Raw genomic sequence first — 24,709 nt, forward strand, 5'->3', positions numbered from 1 at the left:
GGCTTCATACTCTCACATTGAGTCCTGCTTTTTGATCCCAGTATGCCCCCGCTCAGAAACTGCCCCATGTGGAAGTCTGCCAGAGCCTAGGGCTGAAGAATTCTGTGAGTATTGCTGCTTGTCCTCTAGATAACCCTTTCTTCCTTTTGCAGTCTAGTCCCAGGCTGAGAGCTGTCAATGAAAAAAAGTTGACATAGCTGTGGATGTGGTTTGGACTAGAAAAGAAAGCCAGTCTGTTCCTCATCTAATGTACCTTGGACTCCTAAGTGGAATTAAATTCTCAGGCACAATCCTTCTGCCCCTCCCTGGAGTCCATTAATCACAGAGAGCTCTGCAGTATAACAGGACCATGGGGCTCAGCCCATGCATGGACTGTAACTTTCCTACTCCCATAAACTTAATTCCTCTTTCGGCATAGGCCATGTCAAAAGTCCTACCTGCCAGGTCTGTGCTACCCATGCTGACATCCCTGGGATGTGGGGGATGGGGGGAAGGTATACAGGAACTGCCCCCTTCTGGATTCAGTGCTTCCATTATTTTGTGGGTGGGTATCTGGAAGGCTGTATCCCCCCCACCAAATTGGATTAGATCCCCAGCCCTGGGGATGTCTTGGGAGATGGCCAAGATAAATCAGGACTGAGCCAAAAGCTACTCTCCCCCCATGATAAACAAGCCTGTCATTCTGAATACACCATACTTCAGCAGCCTTTTTTTAAGGCTGGCTATTACTTCTCTAACACCTAGGGCCAGAAAGGAACTAGCACTTTCTTGCCACTTTCAGACTTTCCCTTTGTCACCATCATCATTAAGAATCTCTTCTACAGGCAGCAGAAGAAATTAAATCTATAAATAGTCATGAAAAAATGCTCTAAATCACTTAAAGAAATGCAAATGAAGATGACAGGTACCATCTCACACCTAGCCAAAATGGCTGGCCAACATAAGGAAAATGACAAACGCTGGAGAGGATGTGGAAAAATAGGGATACTAAGTGTACTGTCGGTGGAGTTGTAAACTAAATCCAGCCATTCTGGAGAACAATTTGAAACTGCCCAACAAGCTATAAAACTGCATGTCTTTTGACCCAGCAATTCCATTATTAGGTCTGTATCCTAAAGAGATCAAAGGAAAAAAAGGACCTTAGGTACAAAAAAATATAACAGCTCTTTCTGTTGTGGCAAAAAATCAGAAACGGGATGCCCATCAATTGTGAAATGGCTAAATAAATTGTGGTATATGAATGTCGTGGGAGTACTATTATTCTGTAACAAATGATGAGTAGGCAGATTTCAGAAAAACCTGGAAAGACAAATGAAATGATTCTGAACCAGGAGAGTACCCAGTAGCCACAATATTGTGTGATGATCAACTGTGATAGACTTAGCTCTTCTCAGCAATACAATGATCCAACACAATTCCAAAAGACTTGTGGAAGGCATCCAGAGAAAGAACTATGGAGTCTGAATGCAGATCGAAGCATACTATTTCAATTTTTTTTCTTTCTCGTGATTTTTCCCTTTTGTTCTGATTCTTTGTTCATAATGTGACTGATTTGAAATGTTTAACATGATTGCACATGTATAACCTATAACAGATTTTTGTCTTGAGGAAGAAGGTAGAAAATTTTGGAATTCAAAATCTTACAAAAATGAACATTAAGGGGCGGCTAGGTGGCTCAGTGAATACAGCACTGGCCCTGGAGTCAGGAGGACCTGAGTTCAAATCCGGCCTCGGACACAACACAAAAACTAGCCGTGTGACCTTGGGGAAGTCACTTAACCCCAACTGCCCTCCAAAAAAAAGCAAAAAAAAAAATGACCGTTAAATGATCTTTACATGTAATTGGAAAAAATAAAATACTGTGCAAAAAAATAAGTTGAACTGAAAAAAAATGACAGAAAAGCCTGGAAAGACTATATGAATTGATGCAAAGTGAAGTGAGCAGAACAGGGAGAACATTGTACACAGTAACAGCAATATTATAACAATGATCATCTGTAAAAGACTAATCAATACAATAATCCTAGACAATTCCAAAGGACACATGAAAAATGCTATTCACCCCCAGAGGACTGATGAACTCTGCTTTTTTTTTCCCATTTTCTTGTTTGTTTGCTGTTTTTTTTTTTGTGGGGGAAGTGTTTTTTGCAACATGCTAATATGGAAATATATTTTGCATGACTTCACATGTTAAAAAAAAGTTGAAAACTCTCCATCCTGTCCAGAGCCTTGCAGAAGTTATCTATGGATCTTCAAGTAACTTACCCTCCTCTAGAAAATAGGTGACTAGCTCACTATTGGCTTCCCCAAAGCAATCACTCCTTTTCAAATACTTAGACTCCCCAGTTCCTCTACCCCTTCAACTCATGATCCCAGTCATTCCCTCACAAACACATGGTCACATTAGCTTCAGCCCTCAACGCCAATGAATTTATCCCCATACTAGACTGTAGCTGTACTTGGTTCCCATTGTATAGGAAAAGAGGAGAAGAGGCAGACCGAGAGACCCCCATTAGTTAGAAAGGAGGAAGTTGGCTTTTGGTGGGACTGGGTTAAGTATAAAGATGATAGGGGTGGCTAGGTGGTGCAGTGAATAGAGCTCCAGCCCTGGAGTCAGGAGGACCTGAATTCAAATCCGACTTTAGACACTTAACACTTGGTTAAGTCACTTAACCCCAATTGCCCTGCCCTCCCCCCTCCAAAAAGGGGAGAAAAAAAAGAGCAAAGAAGATATCTCTGCTTTTCTAGGTGGAGCCAGGTATTTCACTCCAGTGGAATGTCAACATTCCAGCTAGGCTAGATGGTTGTTAGTGTAGGGAGACTTACCTATTCTGGTAAGGTGCAGAGGTTTCCCCCTCTCTAATTCTGCAGTCCTGGGGCTTCTAGGAGCCAATGAGGCACTAGCTCCTAGAATACTTAAAGGTCAGCTCTGTCCTGCCCATCTCTAGACCATCCTCCCTGGATCCCTGTTTGATTTCTAGTCAAAGAACTCAAGCTGTCCAAACACACCCAGACACCTACACTATAGGGTAGTGGGGCTAGACCTTCCCAATGTGCCTTGCAGCAGAGTACCTCCTACAAAACCCAGCTTCTGACTCTTAAAAGGGGGAGGGACAGTCCAGAGGGAGGGATCCAGACCAGAGGAAGAAGAAAGGGACCTGGGGGCCCAACTTCTAGATCCCTGCGTGGTGAAACCCAGTAAGGCCCTTTGACTTCTCTTCCTCTCTTCCTCCTTTCCCCTCCTCCCTCTCACCAAACACATTTAGCCTTACCCCACTGGGGGTGGCAGTGCCCTAAGTAGTTTTGCACAACCCAGTGCTACCGGTTGGTCTCCCCTATCAGAGGGAAAGAGAACTAGCCACCATGGCGACACCTGTCTCTCAACCCTTACGGCGGCGTCTTCCTCTTTTGTGCCAGGGCATCAAGATAAGGCGCCAGAAGGCCAAAGGTCTTTTGCTGGAAACCCTCCCTCAAACCGACCAAGAGGTATGAAAAACTGTTGGAGGGAAGAGGCTAGGCAGGGGCAAGAGGGTGGTGGGGCCTTGTGTGTGGAATAGGGTGCTGTGCTCAGACAGAGATGATGCCCTGATAGCAAATTTCCATTAGCTGACTCCACCCCTATGGCTTTAGCTTGAGGAGTTGAGGTCAGGAGATGAGAGGGGAGCCAGAGGAAGGAAAGGTTGGTCTGTGGTCTCAGTCCCCATTCCTCCCTGCCCCTGCCCCCAGGCTCCAAGAAATAGTACTGGGTAACAGCTGAGTTCTCTTCCCAGGTGTTGGCCCATTAGCAGAAGAGGAGCTTTCTCTGGGACTTCTTAGTGAGGAAAGTTGGGAGACAAAGACAGTGTTGGGAACTGAGTTGTGCTCATGGGTTCTCTAGTGCTTTGTGGTGTTGACCCTAATTCCCCTAACTGGCTGGAAGGGGGCCCTACAGTTCTCACAGTAGTTTGACCAAACAAAACCTGAATAAATAGTTAAGAGACTCCCACTCCCTCCCTCCCCAGCTTTTTCCATTGCCTTTGCTTAAGAGTGGGCAGTGCCCTGGAGAGAAAACACCCAGGGCTCTAGCTGATCACTCCCTCCCTCAGGATATCTATCTCCCCATCCTCCTCCCACCTAAGCTCCTGACAACTCCCATGGCTCACATTGTCCTCAGAAGGAGGCCTCACACTTCCGTTGCTGATGTAGTAGGGGAGTACTTGAGGTTAGATAAGCTGTGTGGTTTCCTCTAGGGGTAGGCTGGTGGGGAGGGGGGGCAGGGTGGAGAAAGGGGAACCAGACAGAACAAAGCAGGCATATATCTCTAGCTTCTATAGAGTAGAACTGAGGGCAGGCATCCTTGAAGTCCAATGGACCCTCACAGTGAGCCTCTCGAAGGCCTCAGGCATGGCCAGGCCAGCGAAGAGGTAGCTGGGCTCCTCTACCCTGACCTAAGCTTTGGCCTCTCCCTGGGAAGGGAGGAGACGGTGCCATTCAGGGAGGGGGGAGGAAGAAAAATCAACAGTTGTGTTGGCGGATGAGTAGCACTAGGACCTCACGCTCCCTTCTTTGAAAGATTCTCACTGCTGCTGCCTGGCAGGCTGTACCCTGGACCAACCATTTCTTGCTGACATCCTTTGGATAGCACTGGGTGGACTATCTAATCCTTGTTCTATCTAGCTCTTGCCTAGCACAGAGCTCATATGGTGGGTCTTCCTGTTCTTCTTTCCTAGATGGAGACTCCATCTCATCACTTTTCCCCAGAGGAGGTAAGAACCCGGGGTGTAGAGAAAGAATGGGAGACCTGGAGGGAAGCCCCAGGTCCTCTGGCTCCTGAACCCCTTCACTTTGCCGACAGGGCTCCCTGTCCCTGCTCTGGGCAATGGCTTCCAGGGAGTCAGAATTTGGGATGGGTTGGAGAAGCTAAGTTGAAAGTAATGTTCTGGGCTACTTGGATTGGGGTCCTCAGGAATTGTATAAGGGGGGCTGGAGACTCAGGCCCCTGGGCTGTATCTGAACTAGATTTCCCTGGTACTTTGTAGCAGGCTCTGCTTTATGAGGAAGCTCTCTATACGGTCCTGCACCGGCTGGGCCAACCTGAGCCCAAACATGTAGCAGAAGCGTCTGAGCTGCTGAGCTACCTACAGGAGGTAAAACATAAGACCCATTGTCCTTCCTTCTTTCCCAGCTTCTCCCTTCATCACCCCACCCCCACCCTGGCCTTAGAACTTATACATCATGTCCCCATACCAAAGTGATACAGACTCAAGGCCCCTCTTCCTCCTAGTCTCCTAATTCCCCTGTGGCTAATCCCCTGCCCCCACCATCCTCATCCTCCTCTTCCTCTCTTCCTCTCCTCATCTCCCCGGCCCCCTTCCCCTGAATCCCTAGGCTTTTCAAATGAAGCCTGAGGTACATCAACAGCTACTCCGAAAGGTTCAGGATCTTGAGGTACTGAAGGCAAGGGGGTGGGAGAGGTGAAGCCTCTGGAGGCCTGGGGGAGGGGATTGGGTGACTCCAGCCATTTCCTGGTCTCATTGCCTCCCCCTCAAACTCCCTCCTTCCAGAAGCCATTGTTTTGCCTGAAGGTGACAGTAAAGCGGGCCAAAGGCATTCTTGGAAAGGATGTCAGTGGTGAGTCGAGAAGTGGGGGTCCTTCCTATTACTTTCTATGAGGGCTAGGATCCTCTCCAAGTGGGATAGGAGGGGATTCTGTGCAAGCCCTTCTCCCAAAAGTCTGCAACCCCAAATTAGCTGCTTCTCCTTACCAGTTGCCAGGCTCTCATACACTTGGTTTTCATCTCTCACTCCTTTTTGGCTCTCCTGAGTTAACCCGTTCCCCACCCCCAACCCAGAAAGAGGCAGAGATACCAGATGTTCCCTCCCTGGCCAGATTTCTGTGACTTTAAATTAGGGGTGAGGAAGAACTGAGCTTCACGGTTGACTTTCTCTCCTTTCCTTCTCATTTCCTTCCTCCTCCTCCTTTCTCCTTACCTGGTATCAGGGTACAGTGATCCCTACTGCCTGCTGGGCATTATTGAGCAGGGGGTGAGCGTGCCAGAGGACAGCCCTGGGCATCGGCGACGGCAAAAGGCCGTCGTGAAGAACACAATCCCTGAAGACCAGACCCATCGGACTCAGGTCATCAGCCAAACCCTTAACCCTGAGTGGGATGAGACTTTTTTTCTGTAAGTCCCTCTTCCCTCCTTCCCAAATTCCCATGTTTGCTCTATCCTTCTATAAGCCTAGCTGGGGGTTTCATCTCTCCCCTCACCTTATTACTTACTGAGTAGGATGAAAGCAGCCTGGGACTATATTTTAGAGGTAGCTGTATGTATGTAGTCTACCAAGCTAGTCAGACAGCAAGTATGCACAAAGTCCCCCAAGGGGACCAGTACTGTAGTGAATGTTCAGAGTACAAGGTAAAGGAAAAATCTAATCCCTGCCCTCAAGGATCTTACAATCTTACTTGGGCAATAAGTATCCAGACATAGCAACACGAATACCAAGTGCCTTACTGGGGTTGGGGGTAGAATTGGGGGTGGATGGGCAGTTCTGATCTAGGTGTCATAAGTGAAAATTGTGAAAGTGGATTTAGGTTCTATGTAAGGAAAAACTTCCTAACATGGAGTAGATCTCAGGAGATAGTGGGTAACCCTCACTGGAGCTCTTCCAGCAAAGCCTGCATTGTTAGGGTTGATTGCAGAGTCTTGTGCACTACCCACTGGCCTAGATGGCCTCTGAGATGTCTTCCAGCTGAAAGCCTATGATTCTGGATCAGCAAGGTGAAGAACAGGTTGAGTGAATCCAGGAAGGCTTCCCATAGGGGAGTCTCAGTTTTAGAAAAAGTGAAGGAGTTTCAGAGGCAGGAGAAAGAGAAACAGGCTTTGGGGAATGGGCAAGAAGGCAGTTTTGCTTTGTTTTGTTTTCTTCTCAGAAAAATGGGTATGAACTAGAGGAGAGAGAAAGATCAGAGCAGACAAACAGAATGGGATCTATCACTCTACCTTCCCTTCAACCACAAAACTGCCCTCTCTGTCTCACAGGGAATTTGAGGACATAACCACTGCCAGTTTCCATTTGGACATGTGGTACGTATGTGAGGGCTGAGCACTGCCATGTTCTGATGGTTGCAAAGGGAGAATCACTCTACTACCAAATACTGTGGATGGTATCTCAGATTTGGAAGGGACCTCAGAGGTCATCTAATTAATAACCCCTATCTGGCCCAGAATTCCTTCCATGACATGACTGACATTGTTCAGTTGTTTTTCAGTCATGTTTGATCCTTTGTGACCTCATTTGGGGTTTTCTTGGTAAAGATACTGGAGTGGTTTGACAATTCCTTCTCCAGATCATTTTACAGATGAGGAAACTGAGGCAAACAGGGTTAAGTGACTTGCCAAGAGTCACACAGCTAGCAAGTGTCCGAGGCCAGATATGAACTCAGGAAGATGAGTCTTCCTGACTCCATGCCTGGCCCTCTCTCCACTGTGCCACCTAGCTGCCCCAAATTGGCATCTAGCCTTTTTAAAAAATTCCCCCTCGCACATTCCAGTATTGTTACACCTTTCGCCCTCCCACATATTCTTCAATCCAGGGACACTGGATTGTTTCTCACACAAGACAATCCATTTCCCTACTCTGGGCATTTCCCTTGGCTGTTCCCTGTGCCTGGAAAGTTCACTCCTCATCTCTGCTTCCTGGCTTCCCTGGTTTCCTTCCAGCCCCAGGTAACATCCTACCTTCCACAAGAAGCCTTTCCTGATTCCCTTTTAATTCTAGGGCCTTCTCTTTGTTGATTATTTTCAGTTTATCCTGTATATATCCTCTTTGTAAATAGTTGTTTGCACATTGTCTCTTCCATTAGACTGTGAGTACCTTAACAACAAAGACTGTCTTTTACCTTTCTTGTATTCCAGAACTTAGTACAATGACTGGTATATAGTAGGCGCTTAATAAATTCTTATGGACCAATCAAAGAATCTATGAAAGGGAAACCCACTCCCACAGAAGGTAGCCCATCCCACTTTGGATAGCTCTAATTGTCAGGAAGACTTTCCTTCAATCTTCCTCTGCAGCTTTTGTCCTCAATCTGCTTTGGGCACCATCAGGACAAGACCAATCCCTCTTCTCTAGCAATGACTATCTGATCATGTGAGAAGCAGCCTGGCTTCCTGGAAACTACCTTGACTGAGTATAGGAAGGCCCAGGTTCAAATCTTGCTTCAGACACTTAATAGCTGTGTGACCTCAGCCAAATCACTTAGCATCTCTGCGTCTCAATTTCTTCATTTGTAAAATAAGGGGTTGGCTTCAATGGCCTCTAAGTTTCCTTTCAGCTCGAGACCAGTGATTCCCTCCAGTTTCCCTCTTCTGGATGGTCTCCAACTTGTGCTTAAAATGCAGTGTACAAGTTCGAACCTGGTACTTGAGACATGATTGGACCAGGGCAGAGTAACTATTATCTCTAGTCATGGATACCTGAGCTTTGGGGCTGCCGTATGTTAACTCCTATCGAGCTTGTAAGCCACTAAAATCCCCAGGTCTTTTCCACAAGGATTGTCTAGCCATGCCTTCTGCATCTTGTACTTGTGAAGTTTTTTAAATTTTATTGTAGGACTTCATCTCTTCCTTTAAACTTTCATCTTCATACATGCAGACTGCCCTTCTTATCCATGGGCGTCTTTCTGAATCCTGACTTGTCATTCAGTGTTGTGCCTCACAGTTTCATGGTATCTGCAAATAGAGGCTGCTTTTACAAGAGGGGCCTCTCTCTGTCCTACACCCCTCACCCCAACATAGCTGAGGTCCTTTCCAGCTTTCCACTAATTCTGTGATCTCCCTTTCCCCATAAGGGATGCAGACCAGGTGGAGTCTGTGAGGCAGAAACTGGGGGAGCTGACTGATTTGCATGGCCTCCGGAGGTAAGGACTCCATGCTACATGAGAAGGTGCATGGGCATGGGGAAAAGGGGCAGAGGCCTCTCTGGGTGGACTACCTGCCCTATCCTGGCACCAGGCTCAGCTAAGGAGCTTTAAAGTGGCCACCCTTGGGGAATCAGAACCCAGCCTGGGCCTTCCCGGCTTCTTCCTCACTGGGCCCCTCTCTCTGACTCAGGATCTTCAAGGAAGCACGAAAGGACAAGGGACAGGATGACTTTTTGGGGAATGTGGTCCTGAGGCTGCAGGTGAAGTAGAAAAGGGGGAGACGGAAGGGGAGGTGGGGAAGAAGGGGACTGAAAGATCAGAGGGGTCCAAGTCTAGTCTGAAGGGTGGAGAAGATGCTGATACTTGAGGATGAGTGTGGGTAGCTAGTGGGAACCAGGAGATATTCCCTCAGTGACTCAGCTTCCTCTAGAGGCTCAGAGACTTGGTCACTTGGTGCCTATCCTATGTCACTCTGTACTGACATCTATGTCCCCTTTTCCACATGTATATCTTTGAGTCACCTGGTACCAGGTGTCCATGCCAGGGCATTCTTTATGGCCTAAGGGATAGGGCATGCATTTCATTCCAGTGCCTGTATGCCATGTAGCTATCAGTATCCCTGTCCATATATTCCCATGTTTACCTGTGGCGTCATAACTAAGGTGGGACAACTGGAGATTTGCCCTAGGGCACCGATGTCCACAGGTATAATCCTTTTCCAGTCAGTCAATCCAGGGTCACTTTCTTTTCTGGGGTCCATCTACTGCCATCACCATATTCCCTGCCTGCTACTGTCCCTCACTCCCTTCACCCCCCAATTGAATTTACCCTGGACACTAGAATTCCTAGTTAGCCATTTATCCATTTATATTTCTTCATATTCATCTATGTGCCCTTGCACAGGACCTACACTGCCGGGAGGATCAGTGGTATCCACTGGAGCCACGAACAGAAACCTACCCAGATCGAGGGCAGTGCCACTTGCAATTTCTGCTCATTCATAAGCGGGTAAGTGGGACAGAAGGATAGGTAGGCATCAGAGGTCAGAGGCTGTTGGAGCCAAACCCAACACCTATCTTCCTTTGTCTCTCTGGTGACTCACCTACAATGACCCAGTGGGGGGGATAAAGGCTTTGGGGGGTATAAAGGCTTTGGGGGGTAGGGGGAGTGCGCAGGCCCTTGGGAAAATCTTCCTCTCTTTCCATGGCCTGTTCTCTATCGTAGAGAGCCACCACTACCAGCCGCACCCATCCCAGCTATACAGTGCATCGCCATCTTCTTCAGCAGCTGGTGTCTCATGAGGTCACTCAGCACCAGGTACCTATGTAAGGGGAGAGGGAGGTGTTAAGGGACAGGGGAGGGAGCCAGGAAGCCAGAGCAGAGAGGAATAGGTCTGAGGCACTACTATCAAACATTCTCCAGGTAGCCTCAGAACAAGGTGCCTCACACATACCTAAACACGGAGCTCCCTCCTTCCCTTACAGGCTGGTAGCACTTCTTGGGATGGAGAGCTGAGCCCCCAGGCCTCCACCATTCTCTTCCTCCATGCCACACAGAAAGACCTATCTGAATTTCACCAGTCTATGGCGTAAGTATTCCTTTATTTTTGTTTGTTTTTAGCTTTTTGGAGGAGAAAAGGCAGGGCAATTGGAGTTAACTTGCCCAAGGTCACACGGCTAGTAATTGTTAAGTGTCTGAGGCCAGTAATTGTTAAGTGTCTGAGGCTGGATTTGAACTCAGGTCCTCCTAACTCCAGGACTGGTGCTCTATTCACCACACTACCTAGCCACCCCTGGTATGAGTATTCTAAGAGGACTGTTCCCCAGTGCCAGAAAAGGCACTGGTGCTGAGCTCACCCCTATCCTAGAGTCTAAAAGGAGGCAATTTCCCTTTGTACCCTGTACCTGGGCCTGTGGTTTTTTGGGCTGGGGTGGGGATTTGGGGAGGAGGGCAGAGGACATTAATGAGGACCAACATACCTGAGGGCCAGTGCCCAGCTTTATGCAAGGCTGATGCCGTCCATACCCAATGTAGGCAGTGGCTGGCCTATAGCCGACTCTACCAGAGTCTGGAGTTCCCGGGGAGCTGCCTGCTACACCCCATCACTGCCATGGAGTATCAATGGATACAGGGAAGGCTGAAATCAGAGCAGGTAGGACTCTTGAGGGGAGAGGCGAGGAAGGACTATTGAGAAGACAAGGATCCTTTTACAGTCGCATGGAAGAGGAGGTTCTTGAGCCCCCAAACTATGATGTCATATACTGGTGTCTCCCTCCCTCCGTCCCTTGTATTAACTCTTTTGCCTCTCCGCCCTTCATAGAGGGAAGAACTAGCTGCCTCTTTCAATTCCCTATTGACCTATGGACTCTCCTTGATCCGGAGGTTCCGGTCTATATTCCCCCTCTCAGCTTCTGGGTCTCCAGCTCGTCTGCAGTCCCTCCTCAGGTAAGATGCCTCCCCATATTTCTTATTTCTATCCTGGTCTCCAGGACTAAAGCCCTGTTTCCCTAGATTTGGAGTGGGCAAGGGGATCCTCTTCTTGGGTTGAGGAGAGAGGTAGTGGATAGAAAAGGAGAAGGAGTTAGACTGAGGGTGTTCTAAGTTGGGGAGAAAGGTAAGAGCTTGAAACACAAGTATTATGTATAAAGATCCGGGCTGAGGGCCAGGTAGGAGGATGAGTCATTTGGGCACAGGGTGGATGGGCATTTTGAACATAGCTCCTTCTCTTTCCCATGTCCAGGGTCCTGATCCAAATGTGTAAGATGAAGGCATTTGCGGAGCTGTGCCCAAATGGGGCACCCTTGTCTTCTCTGGTGTCTGAGGTGCTGCGGGTATGTTTCTTACTCTGTCCCCCATCTCCTGACCTGATGGTAAGGGTGGGATGCCCAAGGCTATCCAGTCAGTGGCCACTGGCCATGCTCCTACTTGGAAGGCTGACCCCTGTGGCCCAATGAGTATTAGAACCCTCTTTCCAATTCCTGGTTTTCCCAGCCTACCCTTAGCACTTTGGCATCTTTCTTTGGTGGGTGCCAGGTCTTGGTTTCTCAGGCCCCTGAGACAGATACTAATGAGTCCACCCCACCACAGACAGGCACCTTGGAGTGGTTCCATCTGAAGCAGCAGCACCATCAGCCCATGGTCCAGGTGAAAGGCGGGACATGGGGTCAGAAGGTTGGAATAAAGAGGTTTCAGGTCTTTTCTCCAATATTGACTTGCTCATTTTTCTTCTCTCAATCCATACTCCCTTCTAGGACATGCAAGAAATGTGTAAGTCCGTGTTGAGCCTGGTTCTAGATGTCAGTGGGGATCTGCATCAGTGTCAGAGAACCTGGAACAAAATCTTCAACAAGTGAGAGATAGCCAGAAAGGGACCTTGGGGTCTGGGCTGAGAGAGCAGGGGTTGGGTACCTAGCTTCAGAGGATCTGAGCTGAGGGAGGGAGACAGAGGGAGGGAAAGGGCCCCTGGACTGAACAGATTGAGAGCTGGGGGCCTGGACTATGAGAACTGGGAGCTAGAAGATGGGGTTCCGGACTGTGAGTTGAGAAGTGAAAGCTAGAAATCTAGAGGTCAAGGGATATGGATCCGGGAGCCAGAGCCAGCCCTAGGGCATGAAGGGTTTGACCCAGGGCATCAGAACTTAGAGAGTCTATGGCGTTTCTGCAGCAGCCACAATCTCATGTTAGTCTTATGCTGGCCTAACTTTGTTTCTTCCCTCCACATCCCACCTCAACCCTATAGTGACTGTTCCCCAGAAACTTGCTGGCAGAGTCCCTATCTCCTAATGGGGACCAAGATTTCCATCTCTTTCCTCACCAGTGTCCTAGAGTCTGACCCTGCCATCCCCTCCGCCCACCAAGAATTTGTCTTTAAAAATTGATTTGAGTCTGAATTTCCTATTGCTCTCCCTCCTTCCCCCTCCCCATTCCCACGTATTTTGCAAAGCTTGCCCATGTACCCAAATTGATAGTTATGGCTCTGTGGGGAACCCAAGTTTGGGGGAAGTAGGAAGAACTGATCTTAGAGTCCAGGCTTGGGGCAGGGAAAGAACACTAAGTAAGTGTGCCCAGCCTAATCTTTTCCTCTTCTAACTCCTTCTCTCTAGCACACTGAAGATTAATTTTTTCTCCATGGCTTTCTTGGAGCTGCAGAAGCTTGTGAGGCCCTTCATCTTTTCTCTCTTTTCCCTTCCAAAAGAGACTCTGGAGAAGGGGAGCAAACAATTATAAAGCATTTACTATATGCCAGGCACTATGTCAAACATTTTTAAAATATCTTTTTTTTTTTTTTTTGGAGGGGTGGAAGGCAGGGCCATTGGGGTTAAGTGACTTGCCCAACATCACACAGCTACAAAGTGTGTCAAGTGTCTTAAGGCCAGATTTGAACTGAGGTCCTCCTGACTCCAGGGTCTGTGCTCTGTATAGCTACCTAGATGCCCCTTTATAAAAATATCTTATTTAATCCTTACAACAACCCTGGGAGACAGTTGCTATTATTATCCCCATTTTATAGTTGAGGAAACTGAGGCAGACAGCAGTTAAGTGACTTGCCCAGGATCAAACAGGTAGGGAGTCTTAGGTCAGATTTGAAATCTGGTCTTCCTGACTTCCAGACCCAGTGCTCTGTCCACTGCACTAATTAGCTACCTGAGGCCAGAGAGAGCATTACTACCCTGGGATGCTATTGCTGCTTGGTCTAATACTGTAGCAGGGCATTGCTGACCAACAGCCCTTTCTCTCCGCAGGTGGCCCAGAGGGTAAAGGAACACATGGAGATGGTGGGTAGTGTCGTGTCCCCAGAGATGGGGGAGAGCTTATTCCAGCTGTACCTTAGCCTCAAGGAGCTCTATCAGCTAGTTCCCCCTCCTTCTGAGAGGTACCTGTGCTGAATGGGAAGAGGGGATATAGAGGAAAGAAAGTACTTAAAAGAGATTACCCTGGGATAGCAGCTGTCATGTTAAGGCATGCACAAGCTACTCAGCTGCCCAAGGTAGCCTGTTCTCCCTTGGACCTTCACCCACCTGTCACTTCTTCCAGGGATGGGACCCTGGATCTGGATGGCTTCCACAAGTGGTTCCTCCCAGCTATTCCTGCCTGGCTGCTGAAGACCTATAGTGTGGCATTGGCTCGGCTCCAGCGGGCAGTACAGATGGACCAGGTAGGGTCTGAGAGCAGGATCAGGTCACAGAGAGATTCCTACACTTACTCTCCTCCTAAATGCTTATCCCCTATTGCCAACAGAAAAGAACTTTCAGACATAATTCCCATTTCTCTGTCAGATCTCACACCCTTAGTAAATTTGGAATCAACTGAGGCATCTCCCTTTAGAATGTATTCATAATACCAACTCATATACAGTACTTTAAAATTTACAAGATGCTTTAAATATATTATTTATTTTGATCTTCACAACAATCTTTTGAAGTAGGTGCTATTATATGCATTTAACAGATAGGGAAACTGAGATTTGTAGAGGTCTTACTGAGGAACCCACATCTAGTTATCTGGAGAGGAATTTGAACCCAGGCCTCCCCAACTCTAGGTCCAATGCTACATTCATTTTTTCATCTCTTTTCTTCCCTTCTCCTCCCCAAGCTGGTCCCTTTGGGTGAGCTGATCAAACACAGCACATCTGCTGTGGATCTGTCCACATGCTTTGCCCAGATTAGCCACACTGCCCGACAGCTAGATTGGCCGGACCCTGAGGTTGCCTTCATGATCACAGTTAAGTTTGTTGAGGTATGTAGTGAAGGAGGGCCTTGTACCATTCCCCACTGCCCCTGATACCCAAATATTCTTGACCCTCCCATCTCTTCTACATTCCCCTCTTGGAGCACCTTCACTCCCTGAGCAAATCTTCAGGGATTCTTCTACTCCTTGTAACATTTTGTCCCTGCTCTTCCTCCCAAGCATCCTCACTCTGCTCCAAAGGCCAGTCTCCAGTGGCCTCCTGTGCCCCTTGGAGTTCTTCTTCCCATCTGCTCCCCCATGGGAGTGCCATGTTTCTTTATTCCCCTTCTCTTCCCCAATGACCATGATCCATCCCCAGGATACCTGTAAGCTGGCTCTGGTGTACTGTAGCCTAATCAAAGCTCGAGCCAAGGAACTCTCTGTCAACCAGAAAGACCAGGGACAGGCAGCTAATATGGTGAGAACCTGGTTTTGATGGGGTGGTATTGGGGAAATATATGGGAGTTGGAAAAGGATGGTGTAGGTGTCCAGAGAAGGAGGCAAGTGGAGGAATGTCTGGCTTGCATGGTCTGTTTGTTCCTGGGCAATACCACAGGGGCAGGGACAGGGCAAGGGGTGAGGGTCAGTGCCTTGGAATGAACTGAGTCAAGGCCTTGCCTTAGCTATGCGTGGTGGTGAATAACATGGAACAGCTTCGGCTGGTGGTACTGAAGCTCCCGACCCAACTTGCATGGAAAGACCTAGAGCAGTGGGCAGGTGCCATCTTAGAACCAGAACAACTACAGCATACGCTACATGCCCAGCTGCAGGGTGCCCTGGCTGGACTGGACCATGAGATTCGGAGTGGTGTTCGGACCCTGGCCGAGCAGGTACCTGCCACATCCACCCCAACGTGGTCCTTTTGAACCTTCCCTTGCTCTTGGCCTCATTTTGACTGTGACCCTCAACCTGACTTGGTGATCTTATCCTTGATGACTCCTAACATGTCCCTGCCCTGTCTGGATCTCAGCCAACAACTGTCTCACCTATCCCCTGTCCCCTCATGGACTTCCTGATCTCTTTGTGGTTGGCAGTTGGAGGCTGGCATTTCTAGACACATCCAGAAAATTGTGGGCACCAGTAAAACCACCATGCCTGAAGATGTGAGTGAACCCTTTGGGCTGGGGGGTTTTAGGAGTGTGGGGCATTGACTAGAGTCTAGGTATGGGAGCTTCAAAGAATCATAGGATTGAAACTAGAGTAGATCTTAGAGATCTAGTCTACCCCCTCCTCATTGTACAAGTAAGGGAACTGAGGCCCAGAGAGGTTTAAATAACTTGCCCAGGGACAACTGGGGGGCTCAGTGGATAGAGCACTGACCCTAGAGTCTGGAAGACCTGAGTTCAAGTTCAAATCTGTCCTCAGATACTTACTAGCTGTGTGGCCCAGGGCAAATCATTTAACCCTGATTGCCTCAAAAAAAAATCCAACCAAACTTGCCCAAGGTCACCTAGTAGCAGAGACCATATTGAAATTCAGTTTATTTTTTACTCCAAACCTAGTATGCTCAATAACCTTATACAGGCTGTTGGAGACAGGGATGTCTTTAACCATTCATCCCTGCATAAACTTCTTTCCCTCCCTGGGCCTCTGTTTCCCCCTCTGTCAAATGAGAGTTGACCCTGATGATCTCTGAGGTCCTGTTTAGTTCATATTCTGTGGTTCTGGGAGGGTCAGGACAGGCTGGTGGGTCAGGCCAGGGGTTAGATCTCAGCAGGGAAACAACTCTCTTCCTTTTTTCTTTTTCCCCTAGGCCATCCTACCTCTGATGAAATTCTTAGAGTCAGAGCTTCATTACATGAACAGGAACTTGGTTCAGGAAAACTTTAACAGGTTTGGATTTGTTCCCCAATCCTCACAGCAATACTGAATGGGCCTCATCCTTCTCTGACATGATAGGCCTTTAGATACCTGAGAATGTCTCCTCTCCTGAGTCTTATCCTCTCCAAGTTATATTTTGCCAGTCTCCTCAATTGAGCCTCCTAGGATGGGTCTTCGGAGCCTTCTCTGACCTCTACAGGCACAAGCTTGTCAATATTTTTCCTGAAATGTGCCCTCTCTCCCCCACAGTTGACCTAGACAGAGAACCGTGGGACAACATCCTGAGTCTGGATGCTGTGTCTCTATTAATACAGCTTAAGATGACATTAGGTTTTTTGTTTATTTTATTTAGTTGCCAGCTTGCTCTGTGGGCTTGTATTGAGCTTTTTGTCAGTGTGGATGTTTTTACATATATTTCTGCCAAGTCAGAAATCTCCATCCTATATTTATTCAACTGAATTTTGGGATTCTCCATTCACTCCCATCAAATTTCCTCTTATTAGTTGGGTTCACTGTTATCAGCTGTCCCTTCCAACTCTCTGTCATCTATAATCCAATTAGCCTATCCTCTATGTGCTTATCCAAGACACTGATAAAAACATTGAGTGAAGTCAGCCCCTTGGTTCTCCTCTGCCATCACCCCCCATCATACAGGCCTTCCTACCCATCACCAACATTAAACTATTTCCTAAGAAGGACCCTCTTCTCAGCCTCACACTTAAAGTAGGTGAGGGTTAAGAGTATAGAGACTAGGGGCGGCCAGGTAGCACAGCGAGTAAGAGCACCGGCCCCAGAGTCGGGATGACCTGGGATCGAATCCGGGCTCTGATACTTAGTACCACACCCAGAAATAACTGGCCCTGTAACCTTGAGTAAGTTACTTAGCCTCAATTGCTTTTTAAAAAGAAAAAGAAAAAAAGAGAATAGAGACTAGAAATAGAGAATGGGGTTGGAATTCATTCATTGAAAAGGCAGTACCTACTATGTGCCAAGCACTGTTAAGTGCTGGGGATTCAATAACAAAAATTAAACGTCCTTGCCTTCAAGAAGTTTATATTCTATTGAGTAAAACATTAGATACACAAAAAACAAAATTGATTCAAAGTCATTGAGGGTGGGGAGAGCACTAGCAACTCTGGGGATCAGAACAGGCTTCCTATAGGAAGTAGCTCTTGAATTTTGAGGGAAGCTAGGGCTTTTAAGGGGAGGAGGGTGAGCATCCCAGGTAAAACATTGTTCAAAAACCCTGAAGGAAATGAGCTGTTGGGTACAGAGAGTAGCAAGTGGGCTAATTTGGCTGAAGTTAGGTGGAATCTGTAAAGGAGAGTAATGTTTAGTAAGCCTGGAAAGATAAGCAGGAACCAAACTGTGAAGGGCTCAAAATGCCAGTTGAGTTTATATTTTATTTCCTAGGCAAGAGAGAGCCATTGGGAGTTTGTTGAGCAGAGGCATGACATCCTGAGACCTGTGCTTTAGGAATATCAATTATGTACTTCTATGTAGAGGATGGATTGGAGAAGGAATGGAGGTGGGATCACCAGTTAGGATGCTATTGCAATAGTCTAGGCTAAAGGCAATGTGTAGAATCTGAACTAGAGTGGTAGCAGTACGACTAGAGAGGAATATGATACAAGAGATATTGGGGGGGCAGCTAGGTGATACAGTGGATAGAGCACTGGCCTGGAATCAGGTATTCAAATCTGACCTCAGACACTTACTAGCTGTGTGACCTGGGGCAAGTCATTTACACTGATTGCCTCCAAAGAGAAGACACAGAGAGAGATATTGTGGTCCTTGGAAACTGACTGGATGTGAGGGATGAAAGAGAAGATAGAGTAAAAAACTGCTCTGAGGTTAAGAACTTGGATGATTGGAAAGATGATGATGCCCTCAACAGAAACAGGAAAATTTGGAAGAAGAAATGTTTTTGGAGGAAAAATGAGTTCTGTTTTAGACATCTCTGTCTGTCTTTTGCTGTCTTCTGGGTTTCCAGTCTCTTATTGCTGCTCTGGACCCACACCCTCAGCGTGCTCACCCAGACAGCTGTAGCCCAGCAGAGTTCACTCCTTACCTCCAAGAAGCTGAAGACTGCCTTGCAGGTATGGAGGATGAGGGAAAGGTGAGGGGGCTGGACAATATTATCATCAATGGGAAGGGAATTGGAGGGAAGGGAGGGAGGAAGGGGATTCCCAGGGAGTAATCATGGTTGTCTCAATGCCCAGAACCTAGAGCTCTGTTTTTATGGTGAGGGTTGTGGCCTGTCCCCAGAAGCCCTTCACACACCTTCGTTGCAGGTAAGGGCCCCATGGTGGGTTGGGTAGAGAAATTGGGGTGGGGGGCAGGTATGTGACTGTCTCTGACTATGCCCCACATCTGATTTTACTCCCATTGATGTCCCCTTTCTTACTGTGGCCCCCATCTGACCATGGCCCATCTGCATGGCCTCCTGACTGTCCCAGCCTCCCATGTGACTGTCTCCTGACGGTGTCCCCTCCTGTGCCCTCTGACTCTGCTCTGCTGTCATTTCCATTCCACTTCTCTCTCACCATCAGTATGTCTCTCTCCTCATATCCTTTTGCCTCCATTGATTTTCTTGCCTGTAAGATAAGGCATTAGATGACTTTTAAACTTAATTTCATGGTCTATTATGACCCCCAGGATCTGCAGAGGAAGCTGGAACTGCAAGCATCCTCAAGTCAGGAACTCATTCAAAGATATTTTAGCAACCGCATCCAGCAACAGGTGAGGCTATTTCTTTTTGCCTGCTTCAACCTTGCACAGGAAAGGGACCAGGAGCAGGTCAGAATGTAAGACTGTCTCATCTATCTTGAATCGTGGTCTTGGGAGTACAAGTGTGAAATACCCCCCTCTCCCAAGCTCTTGGTGTCTCCTTCATCCCTATCCAAAGAGACCTTCCTCCTTGTGGAGTCCCAGAGCATTCCCCCTAGCCATCCCCATTGGCCTGTATATACCTACATAACGCAGGACTGAGCCCCTGGAGTGGCCCATCTTCTCTACCACCTGTCCTGAACTCTCACCTGCTGCTGCTGTTCATACCCCCTCCCTCCCAAAGGTGGATACCACATCAGAGGAGTTTGGGGTCATCACCATCAAGGCCTCCTACAGACTCTCGGAACAGAAACTCCGGATTGAGGTGCTCAGTGCCTCCAACCTGCTGCCCTTGGACTCCAATGGTGAGCAGGGAGGCAGAGCCAGGCACAAGGACAGGAACACAGCATGTTCCTTTGGGCCTATCAAACAATGGTGACAAAGATTTTTTAAGTTCTTGCTGTATTCAGAGATCTGTGCTGGAGAAGATACAAAATTTAGATAAGACCCAGCCCCCAACCACATGGAGTCTTCAGACTAGTAGGAAGATAAGATAAAGATATACTTCATCATGTCAAGGGTCCATGATTTCATCAGTATGGAGATCTTATTAAAAAAAAATTATTAAGGGGAAATGCAAAGTCTTGTGCTTCACCCTTAAAAAACACAACTTTGTAAGGACAGGATAGACCATAGGATCCATAGATTCAGAGCTGAAAAGGATCTGGGTAGAGGACACCACAAATGGTTCTTCTCCCTAAGGTCCAATCTCTGCATATTACATAGGAGGAAATTAAGGCCCCCAGAGATTAAGCTACATGCTCAAGGTCACATAAGTGGTATGTAGCATAGGCAAGATTTGAACTCAAATCTTTGATTAGTTATCAACTTGTCCAAAAAAAAAAAATCAAAATTTTAGTGGATTCCAAGTTCAGAGTCAGTCGTAGTATGATGTGAAAGCCAAAAAATGTAAGGTAATCTCGAGCTAGGTTAGTAAGGGAGGCATTTTGTGGTGGTTGTGTTATTTCAGTCATGTCTGACTCTTTGTAACCTGACTCTTCAAGAACCCCTGAGGTCATCTTTTTGCACAGGGAGATAAAATATATAGAATTATATTCTATAATTGCATTAGAGAACTACAAAGCAAAGTGCTATGTGGAGTCTGAGGACAGAAGTCATTACTTCTCAGAGAGGAAAGGAGAAAGGGTGAAAATCAGGGAAGGTTTCTTGCGGGGGGCATTTGAATTGAGCTTTAAAGGATAAGCTGAAGAGGGGGAGGGAGGACAGACAATCCAAGCACAGGGGACACAGAAGCACAGAATTGTCTAATTTTTTGGCGGGGAGAGGTTTCTCCTCCCTGGAGGGCCCAGGAATTCTGCTATGTGCAGAAGCCAAGAAGGCACAACAAATTTAGGGTGGCCAGCTTGGGACAAAATTCTCCGTGGTCACTGGAGGAAGTCAGGACTGCCCCAGCTAAATGAGGACAAGTGGGGGGTAAGGGGGAATATGTTGGGGTTGTGACAGGTTAGGGGAGAGGGCAGAGGAGATCCTTTCCCCATCCCCAGCTTCCTCCCCTCCAGGCACCAGCGATCCTTTTGTCCAGCTGACCCTGGAACCACGACACGAGTTTGCAGAGGTGGCCCCTCGAGAGACGCAGAAGTTCAAAAAGGAGCTGCACCCTCTGTTTGATGAAGCCTTTGAGTTGTGAGTCATGGCCCTTCCTTTGCACTTTGTGTCCAAGTGCTTCTGTGGGATCTCCCTCCTCAAGCCTAGATCAGCTCTCTAGCTTTCCTATCCTTCCCGGAGCCTAATCAGTCTCCAGACTCTGGGTTACTTTGGGATCCCTTTACCATTGATCCCTCCCCAGGGAGACAAGCCCAGGGCTCCTCTCTCAGATGACTGGTAAGGACTTGGGGGGGGGGGCAGGAGGAATGAAAGGGGAGAGAGCTTGGGACAGGGTGCATGAGTGAAGTTTGTAGCCCAGGGAGTCCCATTGCTGAAAGAGGAAAAAAAATCTCACACCTTGAATTCCCTGTAGCAGAATCTATTAGATGAAGAGAATGGAAGTCTCTGACTTAAAAGTCTTGGAGATAAAGGGTCAAAACTTCTGCTAGGCCCCCAGATGTCCTACTGATCCCATCACAAGCATCCCAGGTACACACACACACACACACACACACACACACCCTCTATATGTCCCTTTTCAGGCTTTACATTACATTTGCACAGAAGGGCTAACTCCCTATTTCTCTGGTCCATGTGAGGGGAGGGAGGATTTAGGGGTTCACTCACATGTGGCTGGTCTTCAGCTTGGTGTCTCCAGAGTCATGCCAGAAGGAAGGAAATTGCCTCTTGTTCACTGTGCTGGACCACGACAGGCTGGGGACTGATGACCTGGAGGGAGAGGCCTTCCTTCCTCTCAACACTGTCCCGGGGCTCTCTGGGGACAATAATCCTGGCCAGGTGCCTCAGACACGTTTGCCTCTCACCTACCCTGCCTCTAATGGTATGCTATCTGCTGGGGGAAAAGAGCTGGGGCTTCTGGCTGTGGGGGTCTGTGGAGGACAGATAGGAGGAAGGCTATGAGGAGGTGGGAGAGTATTTGTGCTTTGGGATGGTCAGTACATTGGCATGGGGCAGTGAGGCCCTGTCAGAAAATAAGAACAGGAAGCTTAGTTGTCTGGGTTTCTAACTCTTCCCATTTTTCTGTCTTCTTTCCCAGGGGACCCTATCCTGCAGCTGCTGGACATCAGGAAGGGTGATCGGGAAGCTCAGGCTTTTGTCAAGCTCCGAAGGCAGCGTGCCAAACAGGCTGAGTGTTTGGGACAATAAAAGTGGAAGGGACCTGCATGGGCCCAGGGGCTGAGTTAGGTCTGGGATCTTCCCTTCATCTCCTACCAGAACAGATGCTCCTAAACTGCCCAGCCCAGCAGCCCTAAGCTCCTCAGTGATTAAGGGTTGACACAGACCCTTTAAGGGTTCAGAATGGCACAGTCTAGAAGTCCACTGCAGTAATGACTAGAAGGGGTATGTGTGTGTAGAACAAACCTCCCCCGCCCCGCCTGGCGATCCTCAGTAAGACCATGATGCCCCCACCACATCCTGGTTTTTTCTTCTAGGGGCCCTAAGAGGAATGGGTAACAACTGTCTTCTGCTCTCCAGCTCAGAGACATTCTTCAAAACCAGGGGTGGAAATGGGGAGGGGAAAGACAAGAGTCTGTACTAGATTCTCCCTTTTCACAGAAAAAACTGTTCTGGTTGAACTTAGTTCCAACAGTTATAGTCAGAGTCATGTCTGAGCTAGGAGGTAGCTCAGGGACCATCTAATCCAATCCCTTCATTTTATAGAGAAGGAAACTGAGACAAAGAAAAATGTGACTTGCCCATAGTAAATGGCAGAGACAGAGCAATAATTCAACTTCGGAGCCTCCTCCTACCTGCTCAGTCCCTGAAGTATGGGAGACAGAGGCCTCATCAGTCTCAGGTTCCCTGGACCTTTGCTCCCTTGTGCCCAGTGCATTTGTAAGGGGGACTGACAGTTGGGGGGAGTGGGATGCTACTTTGGTGACACACTGGGATCAGAACAAGGAAGAGATGGCTGAGACCTAAGCCCTGTCTCTTGGGCTCAGTGAGTAGACAGGACTCTGGTTGTGATGAGCTACTGGGGATTCCTAGTCTTCTGAAAGTTCTTGGACCCCTAAAGCCTGAGTCAGAAGAGTAACAGGAAAGCAGGAGCTGATTGACAGGTCATCAGTTTAGGAGTTAAAGCCCTCTTTTCCTACCCCAACATTGATTTTTCTTTCTTAGTGAAACAATGAAAATATATTGTTCTCCTAGAAAATCCATTGTGCTCTCTGCAGTGGTACTCAATGGCTACAAATGGGTTCAGGGCACATGGAAAGGAGCCCAGCCTGGCCACCCACATACTCTCTTCTGAGTTCACTGTAAAGCTAGTCTTCCCTCCCCACTGCCATGGGAGGCCCATGGATGGTGAGAATGGAGGTGGAGAAGAGGGTGGTTCTGTAGCTTTATTGTACTTGGGGTAGGGCTTTGTTTCTGGAACTGTGATCATTTGCTTTTAGGGGAAAAAAAGCATAGAAACATCTAATCCTGTTTCTTACCGCTCTGGGATTTTTACATGCAAACACTGCGCTTTAGGATATCTGAGTTTGTTAGCATAGGCTTGAAATTGTCATCACAGGGTTTGAGGCTGTGAATGTGTTTAAGATAAGTGGAGAACACTGCCCATCTGGGTGTCTCTTGGCAGAGCTATACCTCAGATTACCTAAGGGTAGGGCCTTTGCCACAAGAGGGTATCCACATAAGTACTCACATTATATATGAAATCCAGGAGAGTTCTAGGCTCAGCCGGGTTATTGAGGCTCAAAGATGTCTATATGTCTAGTTGAGAGAAGGGGGAAAAGCATGTCCCTCTGCTCTAATTGGAGTACTCCACAGTACCACCAGCTGAACCTGTGTCTTGGACATTGCTGAACATACGTGGCTCAAAGCTTAAGTAGTCCCTGGCTGTGTCAGAGATTGGCCACCAGCCAAAGCCACAAGTAACCCACTTAAAAGGAGTTACTTCACTCTGAGTCCCTCTTCTTATTTGCCAGCTGGGTCTGCACTCTTAAAGCCTCTTGGGCTTGGAGAAATGTGTCCAGCTTCCCTCCACCCCAGCAGTATGGCAGCTGAAAGCAGACTGCAGAGAGCATTCCTCTTCTCTGGGGTGAGGCTGGACCTTGGTTTTGGGCTGCCTCTTCAGTTTTATTTCTTTCCTGAGTAGATGATTGAGCAGCAATATTGAGTTGAACATTCCCATCCTTGAAGGCAACCATGTGAGTTTTGAGAATTTGGAAACTTCTGGGTTCTCAGCTGGTGAAAGATGCACTTTGGTAGAAGTCCCTAGCAAATGTTGCAGGATATTTTTGGAGAACAGTCATTACTTCAATAGCCTAGCCCAGGACCTGGCTTGCCAGAAGGCAGGGACCTAGAGGGATTCATTCATTTGGGCAATGCAGCTGTAAAGAGATAAAGTCATTTCAGCAGTCCCATGAATGCCTCGTGTTTTGATGTTTTATGTATCAGCCTCTGAGGATAGTTTAACAGTAGATATAAGTTATTACTGCTGCTTGTTTAGGTCTTAAAGACCTTGTGAATCTCTTGTATTAAGTCTACCTTTAATGTGGACAAATAGTTTTCCCTTGCCTGCTTTACCCTGTATACCAAGTTCTTTCCTACTCTCCCTTTTTGGGAAGATATGAACCCAACCTAAGATTTAAGTAAATTTCTGGGTTGGGAAAATAAAGAACCAGAGAGCATAAGAAAGAGTCTGACCCTTTTCTTTAGAAGTCAGGTTCCCTCAGGACTAATGCATGGATCCAAAGTTGAGAGGGGTCCCTAACCAGAGAGTGAAAGATCAAGTGC

At 47.7% G+C, this 24,709-nt stretch overlaps 1 protein-coding gene across 2 annotated transcripts; it reads left to right on the forward strand.

Moving 5' to 3' along the window:
* Positions 1 to 6: 6 nt before the first annotated feature.
* UNC13D (unc-13 homolog D) lies at positions 7 to 24,610 on the forward strand. Of its 2 annotated transcripts, XM_069076368.1 has the most exons (33): positions 7 to 3,198; positions 3,418 to 3,486; positions 4,710 to 4,745; positions 5,019 to 5,126; positions 5,368 to 5,427; positions 5,544 to 5,610; positions 5,981 to 6,164; positions 7,023 to 7,067; positions 8,834 to 8,902; positions 9,096 to 9,165; positions 9,809 to 9,913; positions 10,130 to 10,222; positions 10,390 to 10,493; positions 10,940 to 11,057; positions 11,226 to 11,350; positions 11,646 to 11,736; positions 11,993 to 12,049; positions 12,157 to 12,254; positions 13,009 to 13,060; positions 13,648 to 13,778; positions 13,940 to 14,060; positions 14,498 to 14,641; positions 14,952 to 15,050; positions 15,256 to 15,462; positions 15,667 to 15,735; positions 16,386 to 16,465; positions 18,447 to 18,552; positions 18,676 to 18,747; positions 19,112 to 19,195; positions 19,527 to 19,647; positions 20,863 to 20,986; positions 21,592 to 21,788; positions 22,005 to 24,610. In XM_069076368.1, the coding sequence occupies exons 3-33, from the start codon at positions 4,710 to 4,712 to the stop codon at positions 22,112 to 22,114; spliced, it is 3,147 nt and encodes a 1,048-aa protein (XP_068932469.1). In that variant the 5' UTR covers positions 7 to 3,198; positions 3,418 to 3,486; the 3' UTR covers positions 22,115 to 24,610. The 2 variants fall into 2 exon arrangements, with proteins under 2 accessions (XP_068932469.1, XP_068932468.1); XM_069076367.1 differs by lacking the exon at positions 7 to 3,198 and having other exon boundaries at positions 3,205 to 3,486.
* Positions 24,611 to 24,709: the final 99 nt, after the last annotated feature.

Source organism: Petaurus breviceps, unplaced genomic scaffold, assembly GCF_028583685.1.
Source record: "Petaurus breviceps papuanus isolate PSGF00001 unplaced genomic scaffold, PetGlider_PUasm1.0 90925, whole genome shotgun sequence".
Classification (NCBI taxonomy): domain Eukaryota; kingdom Metazoa; phylum Chordata; class Mammalia; order Diprotodontia; family Petauridae; genus Petaurus; species Petaurus breviceps.